This window comes from Lontra canadensis, unplaced genomic scaffold, assembly GCF_010015895.1.
Source record: "Lontra canadensis isolate GAN:19392208 unplaced genomic scaffold, GSC_riverotter_1.0 scaffold23, whole genome shotgun sequence".
Lineage (NCBI taxonomy): Eukaryota > Metazoa > Chordata > Mammalia > Carnivora > Mustelidae > Lontra > Lontra canadensis.
This window is the reverse complement of record NW_022631017.1, coordinates 17,952,546-17,975,097: the sequence shown is the minus strand read 5'-3', so window position 1 is coordinate 17,975,097 and position 22,552 is coordinate 17,952,546. Positions and strand designations below refer to the sequence as shown.

At 34.1% G+C, this 22,552-nt stretch overlaps 1 protein-coding gene across 1 annotated transcript in view; it reads left to right on the top strand.

Annotated features, from left to right (window-relative positions):
- Positions 1-22,552, top strand: part of TRDN (triadin) — a 391,390-nt gene that overhangs the window by 257,567 nt on the left and 111,271 nt on the right. Inside the window, exon 21 of the mRNA XM_032862438.1 lies at positions 11,095-11,142. Within this exon, the coding sequence (XP_032718329.1) occupies positions 11,095-11,142 (48 nt within the window). The remainder of the gene's footprint in view (positions 1-11,094; positions 11,143-22,552) is intronic.

The following is a 22,552-nucleotide window of genomic DNA, read 5'->3' as shown; positions in this document are numbered from 1 at the left end:
AGAAACTCCCTCGTGGAAATCAAAGCCTAAATAAGTGGTGTGGCTCTGACAAAGCTGTGCTTTTGTTGCTGACACCCGATACCCTTTTTCCTGTGGAGTCTGTAAGAGAGCTCTCGTCCCCGGCAAGCATGACCCATAGTCCTCAGGGGCTGTTTCTGCTATTCCCACTAACTTAATCAGATTCTTTCTTTCAAATCCTTCAATTTTCTGAAGTTTCCTCCTTATGTCTGGGGCTGACTGACTGGCAAAAGCAAGATCGTCTAAACGAGCTATCGTTCAACTTCTCTGAAGTTTACCTCAAGTTGTCTGGCTTAGGTAAACAAGCATTTAAAAACAATCAAATCTAGAATTTAACATCCATAAAGGTGTGTTATTAAAACATAATTTTTCTCTCTAAAATAACCCTCATTTCTAGAGATAGCCAAATCAGGACTAATTTATTGAAAAACAAGTCCAGTTTTAACAAACTTGGCCTAATTATTTACATAAGCTCAGCAAGAACAGTAAATGATCATATAGACCTTTTAGAATCTGCTTTGCTGGAACTTTTTATAAGGAATCTCTAGGTTGAACTTTTAGTAGCCTCTCCGGGCCAGAAGCCAAGCTACATACTTGCCATTAGACATGTCTGCAATACCTGTCAATTTGGGTGAATTCCTCTTCCTGAGGTATCCAAAGTATCCTGAGGTTTCTGCACCTGCCAGGAAGTGACATTCTTTACTCACCTGGTGAGGCTGCTGGGAACTCTGTAAAGCAAGGTATCAGGCCAACAGTTCCAAAGGGCTTTATGGCTCCAGGTTTTATAAAGTCAACCTTAGTTCCTTTAAGCTGTCATATCAGAGTCTTTTTCAAATATGACATTCCATTCAAAGCCTTGGTAAAATAACCAGTGTTTCCAATGGTATCCTGTTACAAGAAGAACAGAATCTTATTGAACTTATGCAAATGACTGATTGCCATGGAAGAAAGAATACTTACTGAGACCTTGAGTTTCAGAGGGTTCAGATAGAGAGAAAAAGTTGTATGCTTTGATTTGTTTACAAATGAGTACTTGTACATCTCTGTAAGTTACAGATAACTTAAGAAAAAGTCTCCCTAGTCTGGAAGAGCAAACATTACAGAAGCAGTAATTGTTTAAAATAAGACAAAACATCAAGAGACACAACATTACAATCTTTCAATTCATCTAGTCCCATGCTACTAATTCTGGTTTAGTCCGAATGCAGCTCTTATTTCTGTAAATTCTTACCCATTTCAGTTCCAGGATTTTAACATATCAAAGACCTGTTTTGTCCTGAAAGTCTCCCATATGAATTTCCTTTAAGGCGGAATTCATTTTACAAGAGAATTAAAACAATTACAAATGACAAAAACTCAGAATAGATTATGGTTAAATATCAAGTGATGACCCTACCAAAACATTAAACTTTAGGAAATGTATAGAACCTCTAGAGTAGTTACAGCATGTACCTAAATGTAACCCAAGGTTTGTCATTGGTTTAGCAGTACTCCCTGAGTAACTTAGCATATCAAGGGAAAGCCTTGTGAGTCAAAGAGATCTCATTTACAACTCTGGGCAGGCAAAGAGAAAACCATTTACATTTTCTTAGAACCATCTCAATCTCTAGTGAAGATTAAATATTAACCAATTGTGAACTGTTACAACAGAATTCTTAGCAAATTTATGAATCAGTTAAGCACAAAACTCGTTTACCAACAGATTTCAAAAGCACAAACCTAGTTCCAGCAACCAGCACTCTAGTATTTTATCTCATTTGGTTAAAGTTTCAGGTTACCAAAGACTTTGAAAGCTACTTTAACAATTACCCATTAAAACTCTGAGACAGACAATTAACCATCAGTTTTAGTAACCTCTTTGTTAACAGATTTTAACAAATAACACGAGCTTATTTGACCTTAAGTAAAAACTTTGAAGTTTCACATTTACTGCTGTTAACTTGAAAACATGACCATTCTAATTAACCCAACAAACTTAACTTAGTTTAAATTCTGATTTACGTTCCACCTGGGCCCACTCCGTTTCGAATGTTTACTGAGACCCGGGTGGGAAGATCCGGAGTGGGGGTGTTAGGTCCAGGGGGCACTCTTCTTGTTTCCCGACAGGGAAGAACAGAAGAAAGTGCCACCAGAAGGCAGAGAAAGGTTCCCAGTTCTACAGCTCATCAGCTCCAAGAGAGGAGCAGACGCCATGCTTTTCCACCAGCAAGGGGGAGGGGCTAGGCAGTCCCTGTCGGGCCAGAGAAGACAGGAATTTCCCTGAAATGAAGGGAGTTTTGGCAGCTGCTTGGGAATATTCCTTGAAGTCTCTGTCTTGAGTTAGACTAACCACAGCTGGCTCCAGTTATAGCCATTAAAAGTCAGAGTCCCCTTACTCTCTGCTTGCCCCATTCCTTCAAGCACAACAAACAGCACAGCAGACAACAAAAAGACAAGACAAAGACAACAGCAGGCCCAGCGGTCCTTACCTAGAACCTGCCACTGGTGGGGACTTTCTTGATCTCCTGACCACCTAGGGAGACTCGAACCCCCGACCGTCTAGGGGGACTTGAACCCCCTGACCCCCTCTAGGGGGGCTCGAACCCCCTGGCGATCTACCAGTGGAGGGAAGGGGTGTTCCCACATCCACTCCAGCCCTGGGGAGCATGGCTGTGTCCAGCTTCTCCCCGGTGGGCCATACCCTGGAGCTCCGCAACCAGACAGACAGAATCCTGAGATCTTACCTCCGGAGGCTTTTCCCAGAAATTCTGATGCTGGCTCAGTTCTCGTCACTTAATCCTGAGAGAGCCCCCAAATGAAAGGTCCCCCACTAATGGGTCCATGATTAAAGGAGCAAGACTGATATAAAGCAAAGGTCAAGCAAAGCTTTATTCCATGCCAAGCATCAAGAAACAAACCGATTCAGCTGGGGCCGTGCCTCTTTCAGAGAGGATGACCTCTCTCTGCCTTACAGACTAGCTTTTAAGGGCAAAGGCCATGTGGTTGGGCCTGGACACTCACAGGTGGCCAATGAAGTTGTAACACACAGAGAAAGCTGCACAGTCATGCGAGGTCACACATTAAGTGACCAATTGAATTATAATTTACCCTAGTAGATATCTGAACTAACCTATCACCTTGGTCAGAATTGGCACCCAAAAGGCGGGACCCACACTCCTTGGTAGCTAGAGAGACAGTATGCGTCATCCCCCCAACACACACACTGATTGGATGTCTCCACCTGGCCTGATCCACCCTTGTATTTGGGCTTTGTTACCTGGGACTGGTTTCTGGGACTTGTTTTTAAGTAAGTCCCCTGGGGGCGGTGGGGGGGGCAGGGTCAGTTTAAGTTTTACTGCATAAACGACAAAATGACTGTTTAATCCAAGATGGAATCGCTCTGGCTAAATAGGTCCTTACATTCTTTCCTAAGCTGTCATAAATAGATTGAAATTCAGGCAGCGCTGTGCCAATTTAACAAGTTACAAATAAAAGTCGAAAGAGACTTCTCTTACTCCTCAAGTAGTTTTTCAGTCCTCTACCCACTCACTGATAATTGATCACACGTGAAAATACATATAGCTTCATCATGCACTTAGTAGCCAGCCCCTAATCTCCACAACACTTAGCATACTTGACAAGATGTTCAACTTCTAGTCTTTCCAAAATAAGTAGAGTAAGAAAATTATAAGGGTTATTTTTGTTTGCAAAATGTTGTTAATTGTTCTTTTACATTGAGGTTTGAACTAGGAGCTATGTGTGCAATTTCAAGAGGAAATTACTGATTTTGTGTTTGATTTAAAATTTTCATGGTAAAAAAAAGTTTAGTAAATTAATTACAATGTGCCAAATTATATATTCAGTATAAAGTGTTTGATCTTAAACCTACTTTTTTTTTTTTTTTTTTTTTTTTTTTTTTTGGTGAAAAGGGTGATTAATATTTATTGAAGTATGGGGAAAGAATCCCTGGGCAGGAAGAGTAGAACTCTTCATTAAGAGGGGCCCATTATATATCTACAAGTTGGAAGGGTGAGGTCAGGAAAAAGGAAGGTTTCAAAAGACCTTTCATACGCTGAAAAGGACCTACAGGATATCCGGGGCCTTGCCATTCTCATGTTAAGGTTGTTTATCCCCTCTAGCCTGGCATTAACATCAAGATACTAGGGAGATTCCTGGAAGAACATCACACAAGTCTCATCCCAAAGTGGGAGTGGGGAGGTTGCAGGGTATCAGCTTATTCTTAAGCCTATTTTCTAAGATATTTTCTTTGTGGGTATATAGTATTTAATCATCAATATATCATCTTCTTAGTTTAAATTTGTTTTGCAACATTCAAATCATTTCACTTTCGTTTAACATATATGTATGTTTCACATACTATGTACAGAATTAAGATCAAATATAGATGTTAATATTGTTATTGAGCAACTTAAAATACTGAAAAGTAGGAATCTAAGTTGTTTATACCTCAATTTTTGCTATCACCTAAAAGTTTTCTATGTAATTATAGTTCACGGTTCAAAGACAACAGAGTAAAGAGTTAAATACAGATAAGTTTCCATAGTAATTTAAAAAATTATTCTTACCTGGGGAAAAGCAAAGCTTTACTATATAAGGTGACTTTAGAGCTAGGTCTTAAATAACATTATGTAATCATTAGTTGGAAGGGTATCTTGGGTACAGGTAAAAGAACCAGGCAAAGTGGTGGGAAATTGTGGGATGTATATGAGGAAGAAAAAGAGTTTCAGGAACATGGTATGAATTAATACAGCCTGGGCTAATAATGCCATAGAAGGGACTGATTTTAAAATTGGACTCTATTCCATGGACAATAGAGAGTTAATGAAACTTTTAAGTATAGGAATAATATTCAGACATTTGCTTTAGACAGAGGCAGTGTCATTAGGATGGAATAATGTAGGTGAGGTGTATTGGGACCTGGTATTAGTTATGAGATTGCAAAGGAGGGATATTAATAGAATTTGACAATTTACCAACTTTGGGAAAGAAAAAAAAAGAAATGATTTAATGACAATAATAAGTTTTCACACTGGGAGCTAGAAGAATATTGTTGATATTCTTATAAAAGTTAAGAAGGAAGATGAAAAGTTGTTTGAGGAGGGAAGACAAGATTTTAGACATATTTAAGTTAAAGTGCCAGTAGCACATGCAAGTGACATCACATAAGAGGCTCTAATTGTAAAACTGGAGCTCCAGATAATGGCAAGACTGCAATATATAGGTGTGTCCCCTCAGCATGGGGTTAGTGGTGGAAGCAGTAAAAGTCCATGAGTTTGTCATGAAGAGATGGCCTAGAGAGAGAATAGAGTTGGGGTGGAAGGCTAGAAAACATGTACATATGGAGGAAAGAAGACAAGGAAGGTCAAAGAAAAAAGTGACCAGAAAGATTAGAGTTCAAAAGAAAAATAGATGTAATTATTTATAATGTCATAGTAACTACAGGAAAAGAAAGAATTTCAGGGACAAGGTGGAGGTCACCAAGTCATTGCCAATGGATAATTAATTATTAATGATTTTTAAAAGAGAATTTTCAGGGGAATGGCATACTTGAAAGCTAAGGAATGACAAATGGATTGAGGGAAGGGGAGGTAAAAAACAGGCAGTTATGCTGAAGAAAATGGCTTGGAATAAAAGGAAACACAGGTTAGCAGCTTGGTGTTCTTGTTTAATCTAGAGCCATCTCCTTTTTGATCTCAGATGTAAAGTGTTTACCCTTCTTTTCAGGACCAGCTTCTGCAGTTGTGTCCTCCTTAATCAGGCATCTGTGCTTTCTTGAGGCATCATCCTCTTTCTTGTTATTGATTTTGTTCCTTATTTTGGAAATATTATTCTCAACTTCAAAACTCCTTTTTCTTGATTACTATCTCTCTCTCTACCATTTCTCTCCTCCACACTTTACCCAGTTTCCCAGATACTGGAATGCTAGTACTGCTTCTCCTCTCCCCACAAGGATGAGGTTTCTAGCTCATGCATGAGTGTCTCTACTGAGCCACTGATGCTCTGGATAATGCTGTTGATGTTATCCATGCTAAACCAAAGGAGCCATTCCAGTACTCACATTATTAGGTGTCTCAATTGTATTAACCACTTTGCCTCTTCTGTAAGCTTCTGCTTTCTTGGCCTATCATGACAACATAGTCTCTTGGTTCTCCACATATCATCTGACCTTTTATGTCTGACTTGTGACCTTTACGTCTGACTTTTTTTTTTTTTCTTTGCTGACTCTTAAATTATTAGTGTTCCCAGATTACATTATTAATACTCTGGGGTTTTCATTTTACACTGTCTCTTTGTGAAATAGATCAACTTTCAAGGTTGAAACTCTGACCTGTATCCTAAAGATACCCGATTGTATGTTGCCACTTCAGGACATTGCTGTGAAAAGGCATTTCTCTGAAAATTTCAAGCTTGTATGCTCAAATGTCCAATAAACATCTTCAAATAAAACCTGTCTTAAACTAAACACCTCACTCCCCCTCCCCAACTTGTTTTTTTTTTATTATTGGTGAAACCATAATCTACCATTTATCTCACTAGAAAACTGGGGGTGATCTTTCTCTCCTTCACCTGATTATTCAGAGTCTCCAAGTTCTGCTGATTTTATCCTCTAAATATTTCTTGAATATATTTCCTCCTATTCATAACTGTGACTTCCATTTTAATTTAAGCCTTTATTATATCATGCTTGAACCATTGTAATGAACTCACTATTGTCCTTAGGTTTTTGATTTTTATTTCACTAATATTGATCTTACCAGAATTTCCCCACAATCACAACCAAGTTATCAAGGTCATAAAACTGACTAAGCCATTCAATGTAAAACCATCTTTTTCCAAGTTGGTCATAAAATAAATAAAGTCCAACCTTGTTAAAATGACATGAGACCCCAAGATCTAACCCCTATTTCCCTTTCAACTTCATTTTCAGATATGTCCCATTTTGAATGCTGCAATAAATACCATATTACTCATAATTCCAAATTCAGGAATATAAAGTAAAATTCAGGAAAGTTGGTAGCAGGAAGGAATGGTCTTATGAATACACTGGTCAGTTAGCATCATCTAAGAATTGTTAAGTCTCTTTTTTCTGTTTCTCCACCATAATATATATCTGAGGATCCTTATATCTAAGAAGTAAGACTGTTTCTTCCACAATTAATGATTTATTCTATTGTTTCAATCATTGACATCCCTAGGCTGTAAACTCAAAAGCTGAGCAAATAACATTACATTCTTATTTCCTTGGAAATAGTTTATCATGCTAAGGCTGTAGGCCTACATCCCAGAAATAATGCATAAATATCATGTGGGGGACATTTCAAACAATAAATATTTTCCTACTCCTTACTTTACCAGGATTCTAACATACTGCATTTCCAAGGAAGCCTCACTGCCTGGGTACAACCCCTACTGCTAATGGAAACACATCATGGCCTTCAGGAGTGATGAGGGTCAAGAAAGGAGAGATTAAATTGTTTTGGAGAATTGAGTCCCTAAAGAAACTGAGGAGAAGAATAATGAAATAAAAGCCTGGAACTACAGAAACCAATTTCTCAGCCTCACAGTTTACCTCAGGACTATCTCTAATCCAGGCATTACTTTCTAAGAATGTTAGTTACTTTGCTTCCTTTATATTAGTAGGGATCTCTGAAGGAGTGCAATATAAATTTGCTTTCCTCCCTTAAAGAAATCCTTCCAAATGTAGAGCAAAGAGAATTTCTCTCAGCACTAAAGGAGGTTTCAGGTACGTACCCTGTAGTATAGAAAAAGAAATTGACTGAGGTCTTCTTTTGATTCCAGACAGTTAGGAAATCCACTTACTAACATGAGCTATTTATTTCTAAAGTTTATTCTCCACAGAATTAGGCTTAATGAATTTTACATCAGAAGTAGAAGTGAAAGGATCATCATTTCATGCAAAATGTGTTCTTTTCTGTACAGATAATCAACATTTGCAGTGACCTTTTCTGAGTAACAAAAACCACTTTAGAGGACTATCCTCCTCTATTTAATATGAATGTGGAACCCATCATTGAAAAGAAAACTTGGTCTTTATGTATAAGTCACATTCAAATTGTTTGCTGAGAGACATTTACTTCTCAGAGGATTAAAAAAAATAAACTGAAAAGTATAAATTTGCTATGTAATATTTATAATGATTCTTCTGGATAAAATAATTATGAGTAAGATTATATAACCATAGGTTCTATTAGAATTACTGATCTCAGTGTTTCATTTCTATTAATGTACCACACATCTTACTAGCTCCTTTATTTAAAGTATGCGTAGTAAAGTCTGACTCTAGTTTGGAATTCAAAGCCTTCTGTAATTGGCCTCATCTTTTATTTTAAATTATTCCATATCTCCTCTGTGGGAACATTCCACTTCAGCAAAACTTGTTCACTTTCCTCTAGGTGTATCTAAGGCTTTCCTGCTCCTTTGTTACACCAAAAATCCATCCTATTCCTGGAAAATTACTAACACCAAAGCTTACCCATTTTCCCTTTCAACTCAGGACATTTCTTATTAAGACATATTATTTGTCAACTAATACATTTAATCATTAAGCAAAAACATATCAATCACTTGCTATGTTAGAAATAATACTAGATAGTATAAAAATGTAAGCAATACATGTCTAAATATCCCATGTGTCAAAGAAAAAATGACAGTAAAATTTGGAAATATGTTGATCTAAAGTATGATGAAAATATTGCATTGAAGCTTGGGGTGCAGCTAGACGGTAGTAGGGTAAAATTTGCACTTTTTAAAAATATTCATTAGAAAAGAAGAAAGGCTGAAAATTGAATATCAAGAAAGCCAATGGTTTTTTAATATGGAAAATTAAACCCAAATAAATTAGAAGGAAGACAAATTTTTAAAAAGTAATAATAAAATTAAGTAAATTAAGTAGTGGATTAAGAAGTAATTAAGTAGTAAATTAAGTTCTACAATAGGGAAAGCAAAAAAGTCAAAATTAGATTTGCCATAAAACCTAATAAAATATATAGACTCTTATGAAAACTTACTAAGAAAAAAGAGAGAAGGCATGAAACATCAGTGTCAGAAAATTAACAATGTCAGGAGACATCATGACAGATCCTACAGAAAATTGAAAATAGGAATATTTTACAATAAATCTGAAAATTTTAATGAAATTCACAATTTGAATCCAAAACTATAATTTTTCCCCAAAGAAAATTCTAGCCAGATAGCTTCACTGGTGAATTTTTTCAAACATTTAAGGAAAAATTAGCACTAATCTCACTCTAAACCTTCTGGGAATAGAAAAAAGAGGAAAAATTCATTTTATAGAGCTAGAATAACCTTGATTACAAAACCTAACAAGGACTAAAAAAGAGAAAAATATACAAGCTAACTTCTCTTATGAACATAGAGACATAGATCCTAGCAAAATATTAGGAGATCAAGTCTGATAATGTGCATGAAAGATAAAACATAATAAAGTTGGTTCTATTTAGGAAATGCAGTTTGAAAAAAAATGTAATTAATCAGAATAATAGAAGAAAGGGAAATTACATTCATCATAGTAGATCCATTTAATATAATACATCACTAGAATAGAAAGAAACTTCCTTAATCTGGTAAGATATATAAAACCATTAGCCAATATCATTCTCAGAAAAAAATGAAAAAATTTCCATCTGAGAATTAGGACAAGGATGTCTATTATTACCACTTCTATTAGACATTGTCCTAGATTTTTAGCCAGTGCAATAAGGTAAGAGAAAGAAATAATATGTACAAAAATAGAAAAGTAAGAAATAAAACTCACAAATGAAACTATTATTTACTTGAAACAATCAAAAGGATCTACAGCTGAACTATTATAATTAATGGGTAAATTCAGCAAGTTTTCTGAAAAGAAGTTATGCTACCTTTCCCTCCCTTCTCTAGTTCATGATATCGTTTTTTGGTTTTGGGGTTTTTGTTTGTTTTTTGTTTTTTGTTTTTGTTTTTGTTTTTCTTTTGTTTTTCTTTTATTTTTCTTTTGTTTTTCTTTTGGCCAGGTACACTGTAGACATTTTTGATTGCTTTGGTGAATTCTTCAGAATATTCTTCAATACTTTTTTACATCCTATGTTAGATTAAACTGGAAACTAAATCATTGGTTTAAGTGGATTCCAGTTGGATAGTCAGTTGCTTTGGCAAGAATACTTCAGAGGGCAATACTGATTTATATATATCACACTGCATATCATTAAGAAGCCAGACAGTGAGGATGTCCCATACTGAATGAATGGTTCTAAGTTTCATCAGTGATTAAGTTGGTGACAATCACATTGCTTTGTTTCAAAGTTGCATTTTTCTCCTTATAACTCTGTGGGGTAATACCTGGTTGTAATGGCAATATTCAGTCCCCTAATCATCTTTCATCAGATGGCTGCTAGTGTCCTCTGAAGATCCTTGCTTGAGTCAATTATTTCAGTAAGGAGTAGTGATTTTGTATGAATAATTGCTACTGTTTTGATGTATAAATAGGTTAACAGTGATTACTCTACTGAAAGCAATAACTCTTAGAGAAAGAAGAGTTCAGGTTAAACCGCATCTAAATGATAATCTTATTTCTCTTTTGGTTACTTATGATTTGGGATGACTTTCATATTTAAATGAATCTCAAGCATGACCACACTCTTCTTTCAGTTGGTTAAGCTAACTTAAGCTTGAATTCAAAGGAACATCTTAGTTGACATTTTCAAGACACTGAATGACTCCAGCAATAACCTGAATTGTAAGTCGAATAGTCATAGTCCTGTCAAGTAGAATTCTTCATAGAGCTTGTTTATCAAAGCAGAATATAAAAGAAGAAGGTAGAAAAGAGTGGAAAAACCAGTTAGAAGAAGGCAAGAAATTATTTCATTTTTCTCTAATTCTTTAACATTAGATTTAAAATAGGTTTCAGTTGGTTTACAGAGAAATGAGAAATGTTGAAAGGCTTTGAAATAGCTTGTTTAGAAGAAAAAGCTAGCAGTGAATGAGTTACAAAATGCTTTTTTGAGCAAAAGCAGCATTTCCATCTGGAACTTTTATTTAAACCTTATCTCTGCTTTGCAGCTGTACCTGGTAAGAAGGAAGAGAAAACAACCAAGACAGTGGAGCAAGGTAAAAAAAAATGAAGGAGGTTGACATTATCTTCTTTAGAAAGACAACAACATGAGGAGGAAAGCACTGGATTCAGACAGGAGGAAGACAATAACTGTTAAATCTCTTACTCTCTATCACTGTCCTTGCATGCTTTTCTGTGCCAGGGAGAATGTGAGGCAGCAATCTGGGTATTTGTTCTTTTGTATAACTAAACTTTGAGTATAAGTTTAGAGCAGGAAAACTCCACAGACTTCTTAATTATATCAGAGAAAATGCTGAAGATTATTGGGAATAAGGAAATGATCTGGGGTAACTGGTAGACATTTTTCTGTTTGGTTTGTGGTTTTAACACCACCCCATTGATCATAGTTTGAAGAATAAAGATGACATAATTCTATTTGTGAAAAAGTAACTTCTCATGCTTAAAAAATAATATGTAAAACTTAAAGAAAAAAATAAAAAGTAAATTATTTGAGTTTATACTATAACTTCAGCAACTGATTCTCCCAAGAGGTCTGAAATCTCAATATTAAAAATCAGAATATTTTCAGAATAAAGTAATACGTTTTAGTTCTATTTATGTGGCTGTGAAATAAATATATTATTCTAGAGTATCCTTGAGAAAAATGCAAGAGTACAGTAGAGTTAAAACTTGTAAAGTGATGTTGGGTCTTCTGTTAGAGCTCAGAGTGCTAATAACTTTAATTATGGTTCCCTGGTCTTTGGTTTTTCATCTATTATAATACTTATTACTTATTGTAATAAAATCAGAACTAGTAATGGTTTTGTCAAGAATGAAATCAAAATAATTTTTTCTTTTAAATTTGGGAATAATTAAATTCCTAATATGAAAAAAAATATTTTTGACACAGATATATCAAGAAAACCCTTTAATTTCTCACATTTCAGATAAGTAAATTAAGGTTTCAGATTCAATTAAGTTAAATGATTGGTTAAAAACTTATTTCCTTGGGCTTTTCAAAATAAAATCAGATTGCAATTATACTGAAAATATTTTCAAATTAATTTTGGCTTCTGGGGGCTCTGTGAAATTTTACAATTCAATAGAGAGTTTCTGTCAACTTCTTTCTGATGTGGGTATTTCTGTCTCTGATATATAAAGGAGATGGATAGGAGGATTACATCCCAACTTTAATTTGTTCACTTAGGCAAGGCCCTGAACCTAAATTTCTTCTGGAAAAAATAAATAAATAAATAAATAAATAAATAAGAGGGTGTTAATTATATCTGAACTGTCTATCTGATAAGATGTGGAGCTCAAATGAGAAAACATGAGAAAAGATATGAAGAATGAAAAATTCTTAAATAATTGCATAGTCCTTACGTAGGCATATTTCCTTATCAAATCAGGTGAGATAAACTGTCAAACCACTTTGATCTCACTAAGCTTCACAGTTTTTCCTTTTTATATAAAGGTGTTGATTGCTCATCTTTGGCATTTGTAGATTTGCTTTTATAGCCACAGCATATTGAGAAAACGGGTTAGAATGTAAAATGCCCACACTAATAATAGCACCTAAGAGATAAGTATTTAAACACAGATTGTTTATTTCTTCTTACCTGCATGTTGGTGTCCGTTTCATTAATTCTGTAATATTTCCTCAAATAGGTAGGAGACTAGATATGGCTCTTAGAGATGTGAAGTTAACTTCTTCAGAAAATTCTATAATTAATTTTTATTAAAAACACCTTTTCATAAAAGCTTAGGCTCTTAGCTTAAAGAAAAAAATGAGGTTCTCTCAGTGGCTTTTTAAATATTGACTTAGTAAATCATTATGGTTTTAAATATTGCAAAGCAATATCCTCATATTTTTCAACATATCATAAGAAATAGAGTATTTGGATAAATTGCGTATTTTTGAGATGATATATGTATGACTAATAATTGATATGAAAAATATATTTGTGATTTAAAAAATCAAAAGTTAATGCGAAAATAAGTCAATGACATTTTATAGATTTCATCAGAGTATTCTAAAATTTATTCATAAGATGAGACACTAAATCTATTGTGTACTTCTCTTGCTTATGCAGTTTAGTTATCTTCAGAAGTATAATCTAAAACCAGTTTATAATACATTGAAATACAATTAAATAGTTCTTAAAGAGTCACTTTTATTCATTTAAGTTTGCATCATGAACTCGTACTGGGGAAAAATATGATTTTCAAAATTTTAACTAGATTGAAAATATACTTGGTGATCTATATAAAATTGTATCTACTGAACCTCTGAACTTAGTCTGAATTGTAATTGTGCTTAGGAAACATTGATTAAGCTAAACTTTACATTATAGGAAATTCACATAGTGAAAGGTGGAATGAATTTCATGTTAATGTAATTTAGTAACCTAGACCTCGTATCACGTAAGAAATAGAAATTTAATCTAACTTCTGCAAAAGTCCAAAAATGGAACTCTATTTTATCTAACTCATGATTAATTGTTTTTTTAGTTATTCTTTTTGTGAAGATCTTAAATTGGCTGGACTAGAATTTTGAGTATTAAGAAACACTTTATAAATAATTTCTCCATTTTAAAGGTGTGCACACACACACACACACACACACACACACACATATGCCACACACATCATTAACTATTCCTCCTTGGAATAGGCCGTACTTGGAGCATCAAGAGATACAAATGTTTAACACAGTAAGTGTTGCTATTATAGTGAGAGCTAAGGAAAGCTAAAGATAAAACGTAACCCTTGCTACTGAGCTGTGTTCTACCATAGGAGGACTCATCTTTAGATATTTGTATATTACACCTAGAAAGAGTGGATCATGTTTCATTAAGCTTAATTTATTCATTTGTTGACATTTAATTTCTTATAGTGTACATTTTCTTCCTCGTTATTCACTTTCAAAATTGACCTGCCTCCTAAATCTCATTTACCTTTCTTTTTCAATCTTGATTTCTTTCAGAAGAAAACATTTAGCAGTATTTGTTTGTTACTAGCCAGATGAGCAAAAGAGTCACTCTAAAGAAGCATCCAGGGGCTAGCTACTTACATGGGCAGGGAAGGACACCAGTCAAGACAATTAACTTTAAAAGATCTGAATTGTAGATTGAAGTCCCAGCATCTCCTCATTTTTAATTTTCTTCCCTCAAAGTGACTGAAATCCAGGAGTAAAAAGATAAAGAAAATAGTAATAAATTAGAACACTTGCAAGTCATCTTTCCTTTTCTTTCATTCATACCTATGTATGAGTTCACTTAAGGTCTTCTCTAACAGTCTGTTCTAGAAGCCTGCAACAGTGCTGGCATACAGTATGTGTTCAATGAGTATCTGTGGGTTGAATGAAAACAGAGGGGTTGTTGAAGAAAAGACTATTAGATGAACTGTTCCTCTAAATATCGTTCAATTAAGAGAATATTTTAGTTAATCAAAATATGATTTCCAAGAGTGAAGGTTGCCATATTTTAGAAACCAGGACATAAGTGATTAAATTCTTCAGTTCTAAAATGGAACTAGTAGAGAAAAAATAATAATTAAATATACATTATTCATTAGTGACACCATATTATTATGATCTTTGTAAATGGTGTTCTTACATAAATAAAACTGCATATGGTGAATAGTCATTATAAAGATAAACATTGAAAAATTAAATTTTAGTAATTGCAACTCTTGTGAATTTTTTTTAAAAAACTTAAAAATGAAGGAGAAATTTAAACAATGCCCAATTAAGCCAATATATGAGTATAAATATAGAAACATTAGACCTATCCTTGTTTTTCTTATTTTTACAACTGTGGAGCAGAATTAGATGATCTCTTAGTCCTTCCAAATGTAAAAATTTTCTATTCAACCATGTGTTTAAGCAGTGTGTTCCTTACTTCAAGATATAGAGGTTATTCTCCTTTAGGGGAAGGCTAGTCTAGAAATACTTTCTTTTCTAAGATTCTGATATTCAAATGTTAAGGAAAAACATACCATAAACTTGAATACTTATAGATACTTGAGAATCCTAAAATTAAACTGAAAAAAATCACCTCAGAAATATTAAATGTAGTTTTCCATTCTCTTAACTATTAAAAATCACTTCAAAATCATTAAGTAGAAACATGACAGAAAAATATTCACAAAGAAAGATTAAATAGAATTTAAGTGCCTATTAGTCACAAGAATAAATCTGAGCACAATTAGTATTCATTTTACTCAGGATAAAACTGGAGCCTAAATCATAAATTGGATCATAAATGTATCAAATACAGTTCATTTCCTGTAATAAAAAAATATATCTTGCCTTAACATTAAGAAATGTTTCTAAATTCAGAAGCACACTAATTTGTGTTCGCCTGAAGAGTTTCTTTCTTTGCCTTTGATTCTATTTGTAAACAAGGGTGCCCTACATATTTGTATTAGTGTTTTAAGTTGTCATAACAGCAGGGAAACCCAAATGCTATTACAGCTTTGTGTATTTGTCATTGTCCTTCACTTTTCAGATTCTTCTATTATTTGTACATGCACTGGTCTATTTAGAATACGTGATGTGTACTTATTGTAGATTTATCTCATACTTCAGAGTGTATGTTAATAATATCTAAGAGTAATGGTTTCCCTGAGAGAAACTTATTTAAATAATTAATGTTTATATTTCATGGTGTGTCAAAATTATTTTAAAAAGAAACAATTTTGCATTTTAGACCAATGGAGTAAAACTGGAAGTTTAGTTAACATAAACTGTATTTAACTATTTGCTTAATATGTGATTATAAAATAACCTATTTGCACATGTGGACTAAGTCATGCTGTTGACCCTCAATAAATGTTAAATGATAACAATACTATTGATTCCTGTGAATTCCAAACTTTTTGACAACAGTTTGTGCTTTGATTGTTTAATATTTATTGAGCGCCCACAACAGGCTAGGCGCTGGAGAGTGGGTGTGAGGAACATGAAGTGGGCCACGGAGAGAAGATGGTTTACATGAGGAGCTTTACAACACATGAAAAGGAGTGCACTCTGCTTATTTATGTATTTTATATATCTTCAAGAGAACCTTTGGCAATTCTCCATTCTCACATAGCGCTTCTCACTTGTCACTTTTATTTAATACTTTCGGAATGTCCTCAAAATTATTTTATCTTATGAATAGGAAATTCTTTTCTAGTTTCTTTCTCACTATGTTCCTCCCCACTCCCCTCATCCTTTTAATAACTAGACAGATCTAAATCCTATCTACACAGCAGAACAACATTTATTTAAAAGAAATGCGTATTGTTACATTGATCTCCCGCAGGGTGCGGTAATCTGCCATGCAACATTTGGTTTATGTGATTCACACATTTATTGATAAGAATGCTATTCAGTGCTAAAGAGAATTTCAGCCCAGTAAACGAGCAATGTGTGCCAATGCTGTTGACGAGATTTGGAGGTGATGCTATGAGACCCATTCATGTTGCACCTTTCTCTCGGAACTTAAAGGCTCTTTGTTACTAATGATCCGTTTTTCTGTAATGAGCTAATGTGTGACTTGATCACTTATTTTATGCAAGCTATACAAGAAGTAAGTACAGGTCACACAGGGATACAGTTTTAATGCCCTAATTTTTGTTTCCATTAAAATATTCTGCCTTTTAATTATCATGAAAATGAATCATTCCTCTGCCTATCTGGCTTCTGTGACCCTTATTTTTTCCTTCCCTGTCTTAGAGATTCTGGGCATTTTATGGAGAAGCACACTAAAACTGTAAGATTGCCCCCAGGAACCTGTTTTTGCACTTCATATTGGAATCACCATTCTTTTTTTGGTGGTGGTGGTGGGGTCACCACTCTTAATACCAAGTAACCTTATTAACTATAGGTAGGAGAAACTGTTAGGTAGATGGGTTGAATTACATCAAAATACACCATATCCAGGAGCAATGTGTCACTCCTACTCTGCCTGCATTCTACTCCTTCCATGATTTATCAAAGTGGTTTCTAAATGGGAATGTTATCAGTCTTTTAAGTTCTTAAAAGTAACACACTTTTTACATCAAATATGTGCTCTTGCTTCATTTATAATTCTCAAATTTTGTTTTGATTTGACTTACAACAATCTTCATGTAAAAATAATAGAATGCAGTTATGAACCATTTCCTAAAGCCCAGTCAAATCTAATCATAAATATGAAGAAAGTTGTCATATGCTCTCTGAATTTAATGGCAATGAACCTCAGATTTCCTTTGTCAATACTTAATATAATTTCATAATTTTAAAATAATGAAAGTATGTATTCTTGAAAGTATCTACATCTTAATCTTAGGTTGATAGTTCTTTAAGACATCCTTAAAATGGGGGAACCTGGGTGGCTCAGTTGGTTAAGTCCCTGACTCTTGATCTTAGTTCAGGTCTCCATCTCAGGGTCATGAGTTCAAGCCCTACACTGACTTCAAGCCCCATCTTGGGCTTCAAACCCAAAACAAAAAAACACACATCCTTTAATCTTGAAGAGTCTGTTTCCATGTTTTTCATAGTGAAATTCTCTCACAAATCCTATTTTTCCTCATATACAATTTCAGTTACCATCACTGGCATGTAAAAACAACTTTTAATTATTTAACATAAAGACTTGAAGATTAGGGACGCCTGGGTGGCTCAGTTGGTTAAGCAGCTGCCTTCGGCTCAGGTCATGATCCCAGCGTCCTGGGATCGAGTCCCACATCGGGCTCCTTGCTCGGCAGGGAGCCTGCTTCTCCCTCTGCCTCTGCCTGCCATTCTGTCTGCCTGTGCTCGCTCTCTCTCCCTCTCTCTCTGACAAATAAATAAAATCTTAAAAAAAAAAAAAAAAAAAAGACTTGAAGATTAAAATTTTGTTCAACAGTGAGAAAAATCAGCTTTGTTCCACTGACATTCTAGGCTAGATTATATAAAGGATTGTGGAAATGCACCATACAACACACCAAGAAAATGCCTCTTTATGAGCTCAAGAACATCAAGCTGCTAATTATGCCTTTTTGTTTTAATATTTCGTTCTGCTCCTGCCATTATCCTGAAACCGCATACGGATTGGATCTTTTTTCCCTTAGAAATCTTTAATAGAATGTATATTCTAAGCTGTTATGTTACAAAACAAAGGTTTTTCTTGAGTTTTTTTTCTTTTTATTGAATTTTTCTTTCATTTATAAATCAATTTTCCATTAAAGACTTGTTTAGGAAAAAAAAATTGACATACACTACCTTGAATAAAATTGTATAAAAACTAATTGTTATGCTACATCTTATAACAGATTAATGGAGGTTAGCTCCATTCTCTAAAAGTCATATTGCAAGAAATCATATGAAATCATTGACCCCACATGCATTGTTACTTTCTCCTTGCTGTGAATGAAATTATACATTTTTGGTCAAATAATTTCAGGAATGAACATGAAAATTTTATCACTATTCTACATAAAATTACCTGTGTCTTATTGACTATTATTGCCCAATTTTTCATAGAATAATAATGTAGAATAAACTGATTGAAAAGCAATTCTTAAAAAAATGAAAATTTAATTCAGATCTTCTTTGGAATTCTAAAAGGGCAAAATGTAAGTTAAGAATTTTTTTCATTATTGTAACTTACAAAGTTTGGATTTTTATTTCATTTTATTCTTATACTACTAGAATAAAGATTCTAGTCGGAAAAGCCATATACAGCATCTATATTGTCCTAAAATTCTTGGCAATAACAATCATGGTGAACAATTCTTAAGTTGAAGTTAGCACTTATACTGTTGGTCCTTGAAAAAAATAACTGATAAAAGCCAATGATAATTAAAAATATTAACTGTTTGAACAGTGAAGTATAGATCTATCTCAAAATAAGCTATCTGCCTTTCCCATAGTTTATTCTGTGACATTAGGCTAGTTACCTGCCTCTTTTATAATCCAAGATTATTTCACTAAGCAATCTCTAGTGGAGCTTCCAGTCATAATATTGTCTAATTCTCATTTGTAAAAAATATTTACTATGTCTGAAGCATTTCCACTTTGTCCCAAATTCTGAAGATAGACTTACTTTTCTGATTATAAGTACAATCTGTACAAAAGTATAAATACATGAAAGTCAGATTCAGATTCTAAAATGAAAATGCTTAAAAATACTATGTAAATCGACTAACTGGAATTGTATTATTTGAAGTATTTACTCTGTTTACATTTCAAAATATATGCTTAAATCACACTTAAGAGTCAAAAAGTATATCTCTGGAGCAAAGCACGATATTTAATTAAATGAAATAAAGATTCTCTAAATATGATTTAATCATAAGTGTCAGTAACAATGGCACACAGGATATAGAAATTATGTCCTTGACACACATGTAACAAAGAAACTATAAATGATGAAACAGAAGATGTTGTCTCTGGAGACAGGAGGATGTGGATAACACAACTGTGGGTGGACTATTTCCAAATAAGATGACAATGACTTTCTACATATTGTTGGTCAGTTTATTATGTATAATGTTCTTTTATGAACAAAACTTTATTAATTACATTGACATAATACCAGAAAGAATATTTGGACTTAGCATCTTCTAAGACTACATGGGAAGGATATAAATTTAAAATCTTTGGTAGGATACTATAGTTCCCTTCACCACCAATTCTCCATGTGACTTTCAAGAGTTTGCTCACTGCTTCTCCCCTACTTTGTATATCCAGCAATCCAGCCACATGAACCTTCATACTCCATGGTTTGTTTATGTTGTTCCTTATATTGGAGATGTCTTTCCAATGCCTCCTTAATGACAAACCTCTTATTCAGTTTCAGAATCCACTACAAATGCCAGTACTTCTGTGAAATCTTTTCTCTTTCCATCAGGGGAAGTTTGGTAATCTATATGCTATGGGCCTCGATCCCTGTGTATGTGTCTCTATCATCCAGGTAGATGCATTCTGACATTAACTGAACTCACTGCAACCATTTGTGCTTTTCCAGCTCCCAGCACAAAAGAGGCACTGAATAAACATTTACTGAATAAATTGAGTTTATCTTTTTAAAATACAAAAATGAGTCCTCCTTTTAAAATATTGTTCCCGAGTGAAGGAACCTAAATGAGGGTCCTTGTTTTGCAGGGGATCACTTTGTCACACTAATAAGCACTATAGGAAGGAGAGTTTCCAGGTGTTTTGTTTGTTTGTTTGTTTGTTTGTTTTTAATGGCATTAGCTTTTGTTTTACCTCAACTAAATTGCTTTGGAAAGTCTGGGACTTCATTTTTTTTACATGTACATATATACCACAAAATTTAAAATATTTTTAGATGAGAACTTTATAAAAAAATCAAGGAACTCTAATATATAATCAAATCAAACAATGAATTAAAAAATTAAACATTGGGATTTATTCCTGTATGCATTTTGTTTCAACATTTGAAAAATCAATTAATATAATCCATCACAATCCTTCAACAAGCTGAAGAAGAAATGCATGATCCTATTCATGGGAATAGAAAATCATTTGAAAAAATCTAACACCCATTAATGATTAAAACTCTTAGCAAACTAGGAATAGAGCAGAACTTCCTTAACTAGATAAAGAATATCTACAGAAAACCTACAGCTAATGTCAGAATTAATGACAAACAGAAGCTTTCCCCCAGATGAGAAAAATGGCAAGGATACTTCTCTCACTTCCTTTATTTAACATTGTACTAGAAGTACTAGTTAATGCAATAGGACAAGAAAGGGAAATAAAAACTTACCAACTAAGAAGGAGGAAATAAAACTGTTTTTGTTCTCATATGATAAGTATCTGTGTGGAAAATTCCAAAGAATCAAGAAAAACCTCCTGAAATTAGTAAGTAATTATAGCAAGTCTTCAGGATACAAGATTAATACACAAAAGTAAGTTGCTCTTTTATATGGCAGCAATAAAAAATTGGAATGATCAAAATTCAAAATGTACCATTTACATTAGGAATAACAAAATAAATATTTAGATGTAATTATAACAAGATATTTGTACGATTTATATGAGGAGAACTACAAAACTCAAATAAAAAAAAGAGAACCAAGTAATTGAGAATTATTCCATGTTCATGGTTAGGCAGGCTCAAAATTGTTAAGATGTCAGTTTTTCATCTATAGATTCAATGCAATCATGGTAAAATGACAGTGGATATTGACAAACTGATATTGTAACTATGAAAAATCTTATTAGACAGTTTCTATGAAAAAAGAAAAGGCCCAAAATAGCTAAGACAATAGAAAAACAAAGTTGGAGAACCGACACTACTACTTCAACTTCAACTGTATATAAAGCGAGAATAATCAACATAGCATGGTGCTGAAATAGTAGACTAATAGACTACTACTAATAGTAGACTAAATAGTTGTGCAGAAATAGTAGACTAATAGATCAATGGAACAGAATAACCCAGCAATAGACCCACAAAAATATAGTCAACTAGGTTTTGACAAAAAAAGGAAAAATGGTTCCAAAGAGAAAGTATAATCTTCTCAACAAATAGTGCTGGAACAATTGGACACCCACAAGTAAAGAAGAAGAAGGAGAAGAGGGAGAAGAAGAAGAAGGAGAAGGAGAAGAAGAAGAAAAAGAAGAAAAAAAAGAGGGAGGAGGAGGAGGAAGTGGAGGGAGAGGAAGGGGAATAAGGGAGAGGGGGCGGGGGAGGAGACAGAGCAACAACAGCAGCAGCAGCATCTAGACACAGACTCTACACCCTTCTCAAAAAATAAATTCAGGGTGCCTGGGTGGATCATTGGGTTAAAGCCTCTGCCTTTGGCTCAGGTCATGATCTCAGAGTCCTGGGATTGAACCCCACAACAGGCTCTCTGCTCAGCGGGGAGCCTGCTCCCCCCCCCCCTGTCTGCCTCTCTGACTTGTGATCTCTCTCTCTCTGTCAAATAAACAGGTAAAATCTAAAAAAAAAACCAAAAAACAAAAACTCAAAGAGGATCATAGATCTAAATGTAAAATTATAAAACTCCCAGAGGATAACAAGAAAATCTAGGTGGCCTTGGCTTCTGGCAATGGCTTTTTAGGTACAACACCAAGGGCAAAGCCATGAATTAAAAATTCATAAGTTGGACTTCATCAAAATTAAACACGTCTGTTCTTCAGAAGATACTGTTATGAAAACTTGAAGATGAGACACAGAATGAGAGAAAATGTTTATTAAATACATATCTGATAAAGGATAGTTATGCAAAAGGTAGGAAGATGAACAACTCCTTTTAAAAACTGACACAAGATCTGAACAGATACTTTACCAAAGAAGATACACAGATGACCAAAAAAGCATATGAAAAGATGTTCAGCATCATACATCATTAGGAAATTGCAAATTAAAACAATGAAATTCCACTGCATACCTATTAGAAGGGCAAAATCCAAAACACTAATAACATCAAATGTGGGGAGTATGTGGAGCAACAGGAACTCTCATTCATTGTTGGAGGGAATAC